A 15247-nucleotide genomic window follows, 5' to 3' on the forward strand; every position below is an offset into this window, starting at 1 on the left:
TTAAAAAGAAATCCAAAGACAAAGTTAAAGCTTTTCATTAGTTCCATACGCTCATTATACCTCCAATGACAAGAAATTATCTCCTCTCAAAAACACTGTTCCAATTATGAAAACAGGTATCAAAGTTAGCTGAAGAACAAGGGTAATATTTATTTAAAATTAAGTTGTAATGAAAGTGGGACTGTCCTCAAGTTAAAAACAAACTAAAATCATGGAAAATGTTATTAAGCTTGACCCACCATTTTAATTTCCCTCAGAGAATTCAACCACGTTTCCCAACCTTTTTTTTTTAGAAGATGTGAAAGGAAAAATTTTCATAAAAATAACCTTTGGACTCCAGTGGTAGAAATGGCGCTTTTAAAATGACATAGTCTTCTAAATTTTCTTACTATGATGAACTTAAAAGTGCCAGTGATCGTGAGGATGTCATAAAACCTGGTTACATTTTGTTCTATTGTACACGGGTCACCATGAGTTGTAACTGACTCAACAGCAGCTATCTATTTATTATGCCTTAGATCAAAGCGTCTCAACCAGATTGCTTACAACTACATTTCATTAATAATTAAAATCATTAAAGCAAGTGAACCATTTAGGTCTCAAGATTCATTAAATCACTGTTGCTAAAACCAAAGATGAAATGTTGAAAAGCTTTCAGTATCCAATAAACCCTTGAGGGGGACTGACTTTCTCACTCTCATTTTAAAGTAAATACCAATCTAGAACCTTCACTTTAGTAAATGAATAAAATCCTAACAAAAGCATTCTGGGTTTATCATGTTATTGTGTGGTCTGTTTCTACTGTAATTAAACCTGCAAAATAATAATTTAAAAGGCGGCCATACAGGTATATCCTCTAAATTCTAATGTATCCCTTAAAATAATAGTATTCATTCTCCCTGCTTAAGAATCTTTCATAAATAATATAGATATAATATAAAGATTTTACATAATGAAATAACTTTATAATAGCAGTTTATAATTATTTTTAATTTCATCATTCAAATGTCTAACTTTCCCATTATACACATAAATTTATATATTTTATATAATAAAACAATAACTTAATGTGAAATCATTAGACTTGGAGGGAATTAAGTGGAAGATTCTCGCTTTTATTTTTTATATCCTTTATATTATAAAAACTTCAAACAAGCTACTTTTGTAATGAAAAGACTGTCATGATGAAAAGCTGTGCTGACGATCACACTTCCATTCAACACTTGGGTATTGAATAATAAATAAAAGTAACTACCATAATTAATAATGACTGCTTATGACACACCTGGAGCCCCGATGGTGCAGTGGTTAAGTGCTTGGCTGCTAACCAAAAGGTCAGCAGTTCAAATCCACCAGCTGCTCCTTGGAAACCTTACAGGGCAGTTCTACTCTGTCCTATAGGTCACTATGAGTCAGAATCAACGATGGAAACAGGTTTGGTTTTTTTTTTTTAATGACACATCTACTATGTGGCAAACTTTTTTATACATTGTCTTTCATTTTCAAATTCAACCACGGAAGGCAGTATTACTATTTCACCTCACATAAACAGAACAGAGGTAAAACAGGTAAAGAAACTGCCTAAGCTTACAAAGGAAGTCACAGACCCACAAATTTAAACCCAGATCTTCCCAAAGCCCATTATTCTTCCCACCATAACCTGCTCAATTTTCCAGAAGTAAACATGGGAGGAGTGCCCAGTTTTTTATAAGAATATCTGAACATGGTAACTCTGCCACTATTTAACTACATCACTTCAGACAAGTCATAACCTTCTTAGGCTTCAATTTTCTCATCAGTAAAGTGATGTGCTCTTGTTAGGTACCATCAACTCATAGTGACCCCATGCACAACAGAATGAAACACTGCCCGTTCCTGCGCCATCCTCACATTGCTATGCTTGAGCCCACACTGCAGCCACTGTGTTAATCCATCTCGTTAAGGGTCTTCCCCTTTTTCACTGACCCTCTACTTTATCAAGGATGATGTCCTTCTCCAGAAATCATCTTTAGAGATCACTTAAGTTGCAAGAACCTTGCATATGAAGATGTAACTTTTAGAAAAGGATGGTCAACATTTAAATAATTATTGTCACATTGAAGACTGTGTGCCATATTCATTAAATACTAACTGTAAGCTCTAGGAGAGTAAGCAGTGCTGTGTATGTTTATACATATTACAATCATAAGCAACAGTTCTAAAGAACCATTTTATTCTCCAGTGCACATCAGAGCCAACCAGTACCTGGGCTGAGTGAATCCAAAAATGTAGTTATGGTGGGTGACCCAACTATCTAGAAACCTAAGTAATCACAGGGAAGGCTATGTTTACCCTTCAATTCTGAACTTTAATTCTAAACTTTAGAATTGAACTTAAACTTTAGAAAAATGATTTCCTAATAACCAGACAATACTATTCTAACCCCAAAACTTGTTTTAAAACAACTTTCTTCAATAATGAAATCATTCCAGAAATATTCATTTTATTTGGAGTACTGCACCAAACAACACATGCAAAAAAAAAAATATTAGTACTTACCTAGGGTTTGTAGCATTATGGTTTCAAGTATAACCAGTTCTTGAGTCTGCTGAAGGTAAGCCTGTCATGTAAAAATAATAATATTAAAATGCTTCAGATAAACACAGCACTATTACTAATCTATGGGACTGCTAAATCCCACAAGAATTACAGATTTATTACAAGGAACCACAATAGTTTGAAAATATGAGGGAAATACACTGAGACTGATAGAGAAAACCTATTTTCTGTAACAGGTTCAAACTGAATTACTTTCTAATACATAGGAAATATAAACAAAGCAAAAACAAAAACCTAAAGACAATATGAAAGGTGGTAGGTTAATTTTTAGAAAAGCACAGCAGCTAGTTGGTTTGAATTGCCACTTTTCAGTTAGCAGCTGGGCACTTTTTAACTACTGTGTCATCAGGGCTCCAATACAAATGCCAAAATAAGGTATCACACACCCATGGGAATGTAAACAGCAGAGGACCTTTCCCCTCAGTTTCAAACTTAAATTGTTCCCCTACTGCAATCACTCTGGGAAGAAAGGGCATGAAAAACTTCAGCCATCCCATTTTTAGATCAGGGCAATTAACTAAGGTGGTGAGAAAATTATATATCATACACAAATGTTCATTTATATAAGGACACAGTGCTAAACCAGAGACTGAAAGCATGTTTCGATTTACTGACGCTCCCCTTTGGAAAGGTAACTGAGCTGTTATTTAAAACATATTTTTATTATTTTCACAATACCCTAAAGTATTCACTAGAAATAATTCTGAATTTGTAACATTAACAGGAACTATGAGAACCACCTTTGAATAATCGCAAATTCCATATTTATTCAATGGTTACACTAATATTTTACTCTGTTAAAGCCAACATCTAGGATAAAACATGCCAGTAATAAAATCAGACATACTTCTGCCAAAGTGTAAATTAATCTGAACCTTAAATTTGTCCCAAATCAAACTGAATGAATATAATCTGGTAGATAGACTTAGTCCTAAGTAACCCACTTATAATAATTATGCCAAAAAATTATTTTAAAGGCACAGAATTCCAGCCTACATTTTAAGAAAATATAAGAAAATTTTTAAATGGTGCTTTCAAATATAGCCTGCTGATAACAAATTGTTTGGAAACTAACATTACCCTTTAGGAAAATTAAAATACTAATAAAATGCTGTTCATTCATGTATGGTAAAATGCATCTTCATTTATCAGAAACAGCGTATATGTATTAATAAAGGAACGACTCTTTAAAAAGACTAATTACTGGTCTAGAGGTAAATTCAGAGGTTTTCTATTCCTATATCGGCCGGCAATTTAATCTCAAATGATTATTTACCCTCTGGTCTCATATACACCTGAACAATGTAGGTGATATGACTTACCTTCTAAATATATCACAGGCTTGCTGTGAAGATCAATGGGAAAATGAGAAACACTTAAAAGTACCTTTGAATCAAAGTACCTCGAATCAAAGCCCTATATGATTCAGAATGGCATTCGAGTTCACGAACATACATAAAACATGATTCTGCCAGATTGCTTCCTGGTATTACGTTTCTAAAGTGGTAATAAAAATAAGCAGCATTTGGATGGTTAACATTAACTGCTTTACATTTTTATTTGGCCCAAATTATGAAATAGTTTCAAATTTCAGAGAAAAACAAAAAAAAAAACATGACTTTACATACATCACATTTGGTATCCAGCAGTGGCTCTAGGGGATGAAGACACGCATGTGCTACTTTGATAACATGTTCAAGTTTTCGAGCCTGTTCTTCCACTTTTGCAGCCAAAAATAATGCAGTGGGTGATATTATCTGCAGAAAAGATAAAATTTGGTCACTTAAACAAATTTTGGAAAAACCCTCTACTTTCTAAGGGAGGGGTGTGCAAGGAAAGGAATGTAATATTAATAATATGAACTGCAAGTTGGGCTATGACAAGATTGATAAAAGAATTTTAATTAAGCTATTCATTAAACAGAACTAGTAACCCCACGCTATAAAATCTATTTTGCTTGTTTTACAAGCAAAATACCAAAGGGGAAAAGGGAAAAGATGCTAGTTAAATAAGTTTAAATATTAATTTGCACATTGAGAAGGAAAGAGAAAAAGAACTCAAGCAAACTAATGAAGTCACAGCTTAAAAACAAGATGAAAAGTAGGTAAAGCAGCCTCACTCTGCTCCCTTTCTGGGCATGGAGTCGCCACTTTCCAGGGCTCTTTTAAATTGAGCCAAGATTCATTTTGTGGCTAAGAGCTAGGCAATCTTGGTTTCAGGGACAGAAAAAGGGATCTACAGAGCAAAATAAGAGGATTCTGACCACGAAAATGTTATCTAATATTTCTATTACTTCACTACAGCAGGTAAAAAAATGGGAGTAAAAACCTGTAAGACAAATCACCAGAGTAAAAACTTTGGCAAGTGGAGATCAAGATTATGTTCTTAGGACAAAAGTACAAGAATATAGCACTAAAAAGATACTGACTAAAAGAAACATCAATTTAGAGTAAATATTTACCCCAACAGTCAGTAATAAAACAAATAATTGCTGACATGGTAAAGGTATACTTTAAACTCAAGTAACATTCTAAGATTACATATAATAAATGTCTCATGAAATGGTATTTCTAAATATCAAGATTCAGGGATATAATTTTTAAGAGATGAATTATCAGCATCTCACCGTATCTTGGGGGTTCATCAGTCACTATACAGAAATAATGCCGAAAAAGAGAGAAACAGAGAAACAAAGATGGGGGCGGCTGGGAGGAGGCAAGCATAAATGATGCCAAAATATAATCTGGGTAGGTAATATAAGGAGAAAATTTCTGGTATAGGGAAGATGGATCCTTTCCTCTGAGAGTTTTTAAAACAATCACCTTGTAGGAATCATTGCAGAATTTAATCACTGGCTTTTGTATCTAAACGGGGCCTTCTCTGATCCAACTGCACTTGCAGATGATTAAATGGAGTACAAATCACTTCGAGTCTCTACCTGCTATATAAATATTTAAAACATCTAAAATCATGTGTGTTTGTCTCCCAACAACCAGAACTAATGTACTCTGAAAGAGCTGGATAATTTCAATGTAGGCTTTTAACTTATTTCCACCTTTTAAAATTAAAAATTACAAGGGAAAGACTGAAAAAAAAATTGAGAATGTGCAATAAAAGCAACTTAGTTTTCACAGGTTTAGAATAAACCACTATTATTCCTTACAAGAGATTTAATCAGGCAACATCAATATTACTTAGTATCCTTGAAATACCAGATAAATAGCCGTCTCTAGGGTGGGAGACAGACTGAGAAGTAGAAAATAGAAGTTAACTGAGAGCAGACAATTATTCCCTATCTCAGTTATTTTTTCACATACTTAAAACTCCCTATCATTACCATTTACTCTCTCTGTTTGATTAATTCCTTTTCTATTTAAAGGCTTAACTCAAAGATTACCTCTTCCCAAGGGAAAGTTCCTGAGTCCTTTACTCAAAAGGAACTTATATATGCCTCTATCATTGGCCTTTACACTGTATTCTAACTGCTGGTTTATTAATTTTATCTGCCCTTCCAATCTAGAAGTGGCTTGAACACAGAGAATGAGTTATTCATTTGTGTTCTCATTACTCAGCATTGTGTAGTTGTCCCTCGATGTTCACTGAAAGAATGAGATGTGGATAATCCATATGTAAACATAAAAAGGCACCAATATTAATTTCAAATTATTCCAAATGCCACAATAAAAATCTAAGAGCCAACATCAATGTAAGAAATGTGAGGAACACATTCAATGAAATGAAGATATTCTCAGTTTCCCACAATCTCTCATTTATTATCTCATTCAAGAGGCAGATGGCTAAACCTTGACCTTTTCTCCCAGCCTTTGAATGCTAGAACAATATATCAAAAAGAGAATTAATACTCAAGTCAAAAGCTAAATCAGACCAAATTTGATAGTTAAATTTCCTTAACTGCCAGATGGTCCAAAAGTTTTCTTACTTGCCTAAAAGGCACTTATGAAAGTCTCCAATGAGCTTTTTTCTGGGTCAAACCTTACAGAATTCCCAAAGCTCTATTCTCTTCAAACTTTTAGGAGTACTGGTGGTGGTAAATGTAAGCCTCAATATCAAGAAATACTTTCAAACTACACAATTTTTCCATTTCTCGATGGAAACAAAGTATGTGTACTACTGAATGATTCTAAAATTCTACAAATAATTTAAAAATCAAGTATTCAGGGAGCCAAGCAGTGATCTTCAGAGTAGATTCCTGGTTTATTTACCCACACTCCTCACAGAAGTCTTTCTGTTCCCTCTAAACAGGGCTCAATTCTCATCCTCCTCCAGTGCAACACTAATACCCAACACTCTTCCAAAGTTCCTGGTGAAATCCACTAACTCCATTCACATTTCCTCCTCTACAGCCTGCAAACATTTTACTCCATCAGGGCTGTAAAAACAAAACAAAACAAAACACCTTTTTAGATAAATACTTTGTGAATATCCACATGAGGTTTTAACTTTAAGGAAGGTCATCAAACTAGGTATTACTGCTTTTTGAATGGAAAGCTGATTTGGCTGTGTGGCTTATTAAAAGAAAAGAATTTCACAAGTTTTGGGTAATGGCAATATCACTAGTTGGTCTATGGCTTTTAGAGGTGAGCATCGTCTTTTGAAGGCAACAAACATCCACTGGCACGTGTATGAACTTGGTTCAAAGCCAAAGAATTCACACCAGTATTGTTGGCGAAGGAGTAGAGACACTCGGTTCAGTTTGAGTGAACAAACAATTACATAGTGAGATTCAGTTCACTGGGGGCAGTCACCATGCATTACCTATCTTTGTGTGCTGGTACCCAGAGTTTAATAAACTTTGTAAAGTAATAATAACTAAAGGGACGTTAACTTTTAAATAGTGTCCACAGTTCGTCACTCTAGCAGTTGTACAACCATTTCAAGGGGATTTTTACATTCTCAAAACAAGACAAATTTCTACAGAAATACACCATACGTACATTGGAGTATAGTCAGACTGCCTCACTGAAACCCTGGCTCTGATATCTGACTAGTCTAGGCAAATGATTCTCTTTTTGCCTTGGTTTTTGCACCTGTGAAATAAGAGTAACAGTAACTGCTTATAAAGCTGTGATGAGTATTAAATGAATTAGCATATGTAAAGCACTTCAAACAGTGCCCAGTAATATTTGAGCAATATGACTCAAATATTACTATTAGTATGTTGAAAAAGTAAACATCAATTTTGTATTGTCAGTGTTGGTCTTAACTAAAAAGTGATTTAACAAACTTATTTTTTTTCTAATTCCCTTCTTTCCTGTTCACATTCTTCTGTCCATGGTTAAATGCAACTCTTTAAAGGTTGTGTTGGAGTTCTAGCTCAGCAGATTCAAACACTGGAATCATGATACTTGACATTACTTCAATGGTTTACATCTGTATTACTCTTGCTCCTTCTTGCTCCAGTTGTTTTTACCCCCTTCTCCTTTTTTATTCCTCTGTTTCCATTCCTACCTGTTGGTCTGACTCCCTTTCTTTTCCTGCCCATTCCTGGGTGCTGTCTCCCTTCTCTGCTCATGATGCCCCCACTGCTGACATTCTACACTCTCCTCTCCATTGCTGGCTTCAACTTTGATAACTGGAGACAAGGTCAGTTTGAATTAACAGGTTGGGTAATTTCTAAGTCACTGAAGATGGCTGTTTATCAGTCAGTTCCAGTTACTCTGTATACTATGTCCTTTTGCTGGGGCCCTCATTATTTTAATAATTAATTTTGTGCACACACTTTGCGTGTACATTTGTATTTAAGAACTAGTCATAGCTGTATTATTACTCTCCAACTTTACTCATTCAGAAAAGCCCTAATGGAAGCAAAAAAAAAGGCTTTCAAGTCTACTTTCTATTTGCTAATACATCGATTGCCAAGGAGCCCATTCTTATCTGCTGTTGTGTTTCACCTTTAGGTCCTATAGGCTGGTGAAGCCATTTCTCCCCTGCTCCTTAACTACCCCCAAAACACACAGCTGCCCAACTAAGACTAGGGTAACTACTTCCTGTGCTTTCAAAGGGCTTCATTAATAAATATCCATCTAGTTGGAGGTATCACAACTCAATATTTAGAAATCACCTGCATAAGACTATAGAGTCTTATAAACTTTCAGGCTATAGTTTAGGAGAAGTAGTAGTAGACGGCACTGGGTTTTCTGGGTGGTAGTAGTATAACCTTAGCAAAGGCTCACAAAAAGAAGGTCCTAGGCTCACAGAAGTAGTAGAAACTCACATATAATGAAAGACAAGGGAATCATGGCTCTCCTCCAAAGAAGAAAGTGAAATAGGTCAAAATGCCCATTTATTGATAGGAAAGATCACCAAGCTTGAGTCCATAGACCCAAAATTCCAGTACTACCTGAAAAAGTAGCTTAAACCCTCAATTTTGCTGCACTGAAAACATCAGCATTACAGAAAATATATGCTACACCTGACATTTTATTATTTTCTTACCTATCCAAATATGTGTGAATATAATATTGTCACATAAGAAAATTTATGTTGAGAATTTCAGAAACCTTTTACAGGCTTGATATTACTTGGGCCATCTAATCACATTTAAAAGAAAGCTGGCTTAATAAAGGCTCAAAAATACTAGTATTCAGTATTGCTGAAAAGCAGTACTGCTTCAGAGAACAAGTCTTGACTTCCAGAGTAGTTAAACAATACATACTGAACATGCTTAATTCAACATGGCAGTTTTGAATTTATTTTTGGGGGAGTATTTCCGCATTACAAGTATGCTTCTAAAAAAAAAAAAACCCGCTTATAAAGTACACTTAGAATTTCACAGGTAGGCCTCTATTCTCCCTTATGCAGACTCAGCTCCTACCAGCCCACAATAAAAATTCCACCAAATATAATACCCTCATATAGTATTGAGAAGGACAGTTAACACTGCATAGGTCATTCAAATACTCTACATAAATCTTACAAAAGGACATTTTCTTTCAGACCACTGAACAAATAAGAACTAGCATTACACATAAGACTTAATATTGTAAAGATGGCAGTATTCCTCAAACTGATCTACAGATTTCAATGCAATTCCCATCAAAATCCCATCTTCTTAATATTCACACAGAAATCCAAGGGACCAGAATAGCCAAAACAATCCTGAAACGAAGAACAAAGTTGGAGGATTTATACTTTCCAATTTCAAAACTTACATTCAAAGCTGTAATCAAGACTGTGGTACCAGTATAAGGGAGGACATGTAGATCATGGAACTGAGTTGAGGAATAAAACCTTAAATTCACTATGTTCAACTAATTTTCAACAAGAGCACTAAGACGATTCAAGAAAGAACAGTCTTTCCCACAAATGGTGCTGAGACAACTGATACTCAGACAAAAAAAAATAAAGCTGTAGGCTGTTTGTAGATCTATATACAAAAATTAAAAACAGGAATAAACCCTCATGACTTTGGATTAGGTGATGGTTTCTTAGTTATGATATCAAAACCACAAATGATGAAAATTTTTAATAAACTGGACATATGTATTTCGAAGGACACTATCAAGAAAGTGAAATGACAACCTACAGAATGGGAAAACGTATTTGCAAATTGTGTATTTGATAAGTTACGGGCATCCAGAATATTAAAAGTAACTCTAACAACTCAATAATAAAAGACAAAGTAGCAATTAAAAAATGAGAACAATATCTGCATTTCTCCGAAGAAGATATATAAATGGCCAATGGTGGCGGTGGTGTTAGGTGCTGTCGAGTCGCTTCCAACTCACTGCGACCCTACATACAACAGAATAAAACACTGCCTGGTCCTGTGCCACCCTTATCACCATTGTGCTTAAGCCCACTGTCACAGTCACTGTGTCAATCCATCTCACTGAGGGTCTTCCTCTTTTTCGCTGACCCTCTTCTTTACCAATCATGATGTCTTTCTCGAGGGACTGATCTCTCCTAATAACACAGCCAAAGTACGTGAGACTTGGTCACACCACCCTTGCTTCTAAGGAGCATTCGGGCTGTATTTCTGCCAAGACAGATTTGTTTGTTCTTTTGGCAGGCCATGGTATATTCAATATTCTTTGCCAACAGCATAATTCAAAGGTATCAATTCTTCTTCCGTCTTTCCTTATTCGCTGTCCAGCTTTCACATGCATATGAGGCAACTGAAAACACCATGGCTTGGGTGAGGCGCACCTTAGTCTTCAAAGTGACATCTCTGCTTTTTAACACTTTAAACAGGTCTTTTGCAGCAGATTTGTCCAATGCAATGCACTCTTTGATTTCTTGACTGTTGCCTCCATAGGCATTGATTGTGGATCCAAGCAAAACGAAATCCTTGACAGATTCAACCTTTTCTTCTTTCATCACGAAGTTGCTCATTGGTCCAGTTGTGAGGATTTTTGTTTTCTTTCCGTTGAGGTGCAATCCATACTGAAGGCTGTAGTCTTTGATCCTCATGAGTAAGTGTTTCAAGTCCTCTTCACTTTGAGCAAGCAAGGTTGTGTTATCTGCATAATGCAGGTTGTTAATGAGTCTTCTTCCAATCCTGATGCCCCGTTCTTCATCATATAGTCCAGCCTCTCTGATTTGCTCATCATACAGACTGAATCCTGTTGTTGTCAAGTCAATTCTGACTCATAGTGACCCTATAGGACAGAAAAGAACTGCCCCATGGGATTTCCAAGGATCAGCTGGTGGATTCAAACTGCTTACCTTTTGGTTAGCAGCTGAACTCTTAACCACTGTGCCACCAGGGCTCCTTATGGACTGAGTAAGTACGGTGAAAGGATACAAGCCTGACATACACCTTTCCTGAATTTAAACCACACAGTTATCTCCTGGTTCTGTTCGAACAATTCCCTCTTGGTCTATGTACAGGTTCTTCATGAGCACCATTAAGTGTTCTGGGATTCCCATTCTTCATATATTATCCATAATTTGTTATGCTCCAAACAGTCGAATGCTTTTGCATAGTCAATAACACAGGGAAACATCTTTCTGGTATTCTCTGCTTTCAGCCAGCATTCCCCTGACATCAGCAATGATATTTCTGGCAGTTCCCTGCTGATGTATTGCTGCAACTGCTTTTGAAGGATCGTCAGCAAAGTTTTACTCGTATGTGATATTGTTCGATAATTTTCACATTTGGTAGGATTTCCTTTCTTTGGAATGAGCACAAATATGGATATCTTCCAGTCAGTTGGCCAGGTTGCTATCTTCCAGATTTTTTGGCATACACAAGTGAGCACCTCCAGCACTGCATCCATTTGTTGAAACATCTCAATTGGTATTCCATCAATTCCTGAAGCCTTGTTTTTTGCCAATGCCTTCCGTGCAGCTTGGACCTCTTCCTTCAGTACCTGATCATATGCTACCTCCTGAAATGGCTGAACACTGACCAATTTTTTTTGGTATAGTGACTCTGTGTATTCCTTCCATCTTATTTTGATGATTCCTGTGTTGTTTAATATTTTCCCTGTAGAATCCTCCAATATTGCAACTCAAGCCTTGAGTCTTTTTCTTCAGTTCTTTTAGCTTGAGAAATGCTGGGCGTGTTCTTCCCTCTTGGTTTTCTAACTTCAGGTCTTTGCACATGTCAGTGACTTTCCGAGCCGCCCTTTGAAATCTTCAACTCTTTTACTTCATCATTTCTTTCGTATGCTTTAGCTACTTGATGTTCAAGAGCAAGTTTCAGAGTCTCTTCCGACATCCATTTTGGTCTTCTCCTTCTTCCCTGTCTTTTAAACGACCTCTTGCTTTCTTCATGTTTGATGTCCTTCCACAACTTGTCTGGTCTTTGGTCATTAGTGTTCAACGTGTCAAATCTGTTCTTGAGATGGTCTCTAAATTCACATGGGATATACTCAAGGTTATACTTTGGCTCTCGTGGAGCTGTTCTAATTTTCTTCAGTTTCACCTTGAACGTGCACATAAGCAACTGATGGTCTATTTCACAGTCGGCCCCTGGCCTTGTTCTGACTGATGATATTGAACTTTTTCATCGTCTCTTTCCACATATGTAGTTGATTTGATTCCTGCGTATGCCCTCTGGTAAGGTCCACTTGTACAGATGCCAGTTATGGCCAATAAATATATGAAAAGATGCTCAATGTCATTAGGCAAATGCAAATCAAAATCACAAGGAGATGCCACTTCACACCCACTAGGATGGCTACAATATAAAAAGATACAGCAACATGTGTTGGGGAAGATGTGGAGAAACTGGAATCTGCAAACATTCTGGTAGGGAAGTAAAATGACATGATTACTTTGGAAAACAGCTTGACAATTTTTAAAAAGCTATCCAAGATTGGTGTCTAGTTACCATAAAATTTGTTGCCGTTGAGTCGGCCAATCATAGTGACCCTATATGACAGAGCAGAACTACCCCATAGGGTTTCCAAGGCTGTAATCTTTACGGAAGCAGATTGCCACATCTTTCTTTGCTGGAGCAGGTGGTGGGTTTGAACCGCCAACCTTCTGGTTTGCAGCTGAGTGCTTACCCACTGCGCCACGAGGGCTCCTTAGAGTTACCATATGACCCAGCAATTCCACTTTCACACACCAACAAAAGAAAATGCTAGTCATACAGAAATTGACCATATAATTTTAGCTACTAAGCTATATGGTTCAGAAACTGTCTACCGTAAGCCTAATCACAGCTCAGTGAATACTGGTGATTAACATGTATCTTAACCATGTATAACTTTATTGCACATTTGTTAATTTAAAAGTAGAATTAGATTTCATTTTCAGAAGGTATAAATCTATTTCTTCTATAGTGATTACCTCTGACATCAAAACTATGAAGTTATTTCGGAAAACCATTAGTTGTTTTGCTAACAAAAACAATTTGAACAGATGTCTAAGTCTACATGAAATGAACCACACCATGAATGCAAATAGCTACTCATGTTAGGCATTCAAAACCCCAATCACTGAGCTAGAGTAATACAAAATACCTACTAGGAATACAGAGGAATCCCTGGATGGCGCTAAGTGAAAGGTTGGAGGTTTGAGTCTACCCAGAAGCACCTTGGAAGAAAGGCCTAGTGTAATCTAATGGCATCACACCTTGCCTAACTTCAGGGGGAGGGATGAGAATCACCGTCCCCCACAAAGCTGATTCCTATGAGGTGGAGGTCAGATATACCTCCACTCTCCAACTTTTCCACCAATTTTTACATCAACTGTCCTCCCCATGGCACTTCACTTCTGTGCTGTGTTCAGTAATTCATTACCATGGCCACGCAGACCCACAGACCATACCCATGATGATGATGTGATTTATTAGGGAAGTAACAGACTACAACTCAGGGTGAGGATCAACTTGTTAACAGGATACAGAATACGGTTTGCCAATCAGGACAGCTTCCAACCAAGACAGCTCTCAGCTCCTTCTTGGCTGTGCTCATAGGCAGGCTGCGCTTCTTGGCTGACTAGCTTCCTCTTGGCCTCTGCCCGGCTCAGGCAAGTGTTACAGCTCTTTAGCTCTACCAACATGTGCCCAGAGGCACTCCACTCTACCAGCAAGCCTCCTGCCTGAGGGTGCTCAGCTCTTTCTCACTCCACGGGTGGTCTAGTGCTGCCTCTCGCTGTCTTCAGTGGTATAGCTCTCTTTCTCCTGGGTCTAGGAGGCTCTCAGCGCAGGGGCCCCAGGTCCAAAGGATGCGCTCCACTCCCGGTTCTTCTTAATGGTAGTGAGGTCCCCCTCAACCTGTGGGATTAGCCCTTATATGCTTAGCAGAATGACAAAACTGGCCAATCCTCTTAGCAGGCCACGGTCACCTAGTTTGCACAGTAACTGACCAATCCCTGCAAGGATTTTATGTACCATATTTGATTGTAAACTGTCCAATCCCTGCAGGATTATGGTCTAGTAAATCATCTTAGCAAAACTACAAACCCAGGGCCAGAGAAGCCACATATGAAGAGAAATCCACTGCATGGCACCTAGCAATCTACTTCTTAAACATCAGCCACTGAAACCCTATGGAACACAGTTCTACTCTGACTCACATAGGGTCACTGGGAGTTGGAATCAACTCAGTGACAAATGGTTAGGAATGTGGAGTACTTGGAAAAATCTGGTATCCTCTCTGAATTACTGCCGCCTATTTTTATTTAAAGACTGTCCCCAGTCCTCAGAACTTCCACTTCCTCCACTTTCATCTATTTTCCCCCCAAGCATGGAACTATATTAGTTTAATCTTCAAATTTGATTGTGGTGATGAATGCACAACTCTGGGAATAAACTAAAAGCCACTTGAATCGAACTTGAAATGTACACTTTAAATGGTAAAACGTATGGTATGTGCATTTTACCTCAATAAAGCTGTTAAATTCAGGACAAGAATCAAGTATTTATCCTGATTTTCCTATATGAACTGTACCACTGGATATTCAAAAAATAGATGAAGCAAATATTTCATTATAAAAATATTCCAAATAATAAATGAAAAAGAAATGATAGAATCAGAGTCTCACCATTTTGTAATTCCCCTATAAATTAAAGGATTTAGGCATTGCATTTCAATAGCTGCCAACACCACAAAAAGAGGGCCAACCAGACATTAGGTGCCTCATGATGGAAGACCACTACCTATAGTGATTAAATTTGTGTCTGATTAAATTTCTGGATCCAACTGTAAATTTACAGGAAGTACAAAACCAG

At 37.0% G+C, this 15247-nt stretch overlaps 1 protein-coding gene across 8 annotated transcripts in view; it reads right to left on the minus strand.

Moving 5' to 3' along the window:
• Window positions 1–15247, minus strand: part of CCNT2 (cyclin T2) — a 43997-nt gene that overhangs the window by 13761 nt on the left and 14989 nt on the right. For 4 of the 8 annotated variants that reach the window (XR_002784618.2, XM_023543010.2, XM_010586346.3 and 1 more), the window contains 2 exons: window positions 4227–4355; window positions 2539–2599 (listed from right to left, as the gene is read on the minus strand). Coding sequence is in view for 6 of the 8 variants with exons in the window: in XM_010586346.3 (XP_010584648.1) it covers window positions 2539–2599; window positions 4227–4355 (190 nt within the window). In the remaining 2 variants the exon portion in view is untranslated. Of the gene's footprint in view, window positions 1–2538; window positions 2600–4226; window positions 4356–6821; window positions 6989–9770; window positions 12814–15247 lie in introns of those variants that run through there. The other 4 variants (XM_023543009.2, XM_023543008.2, XM_064287270.1 and 1 more) reach the window with 4 other exon arrangements.

This window comes from Loxodonta africana, chromosome 6 (genome assembly GCF_030014295.1).
Source record: "Loxodonta africana isolate mLoxAfr1 chromosome 6, mLoxAfr1.hap2, whole genome shotgun sequence".
Classification (NCBI taxonomy): Eukaryota; Metazoa; Chordata; class Mammalia; order Proboscidea; family Elephantidae; genus Loxodonta; species Loxodonta africana.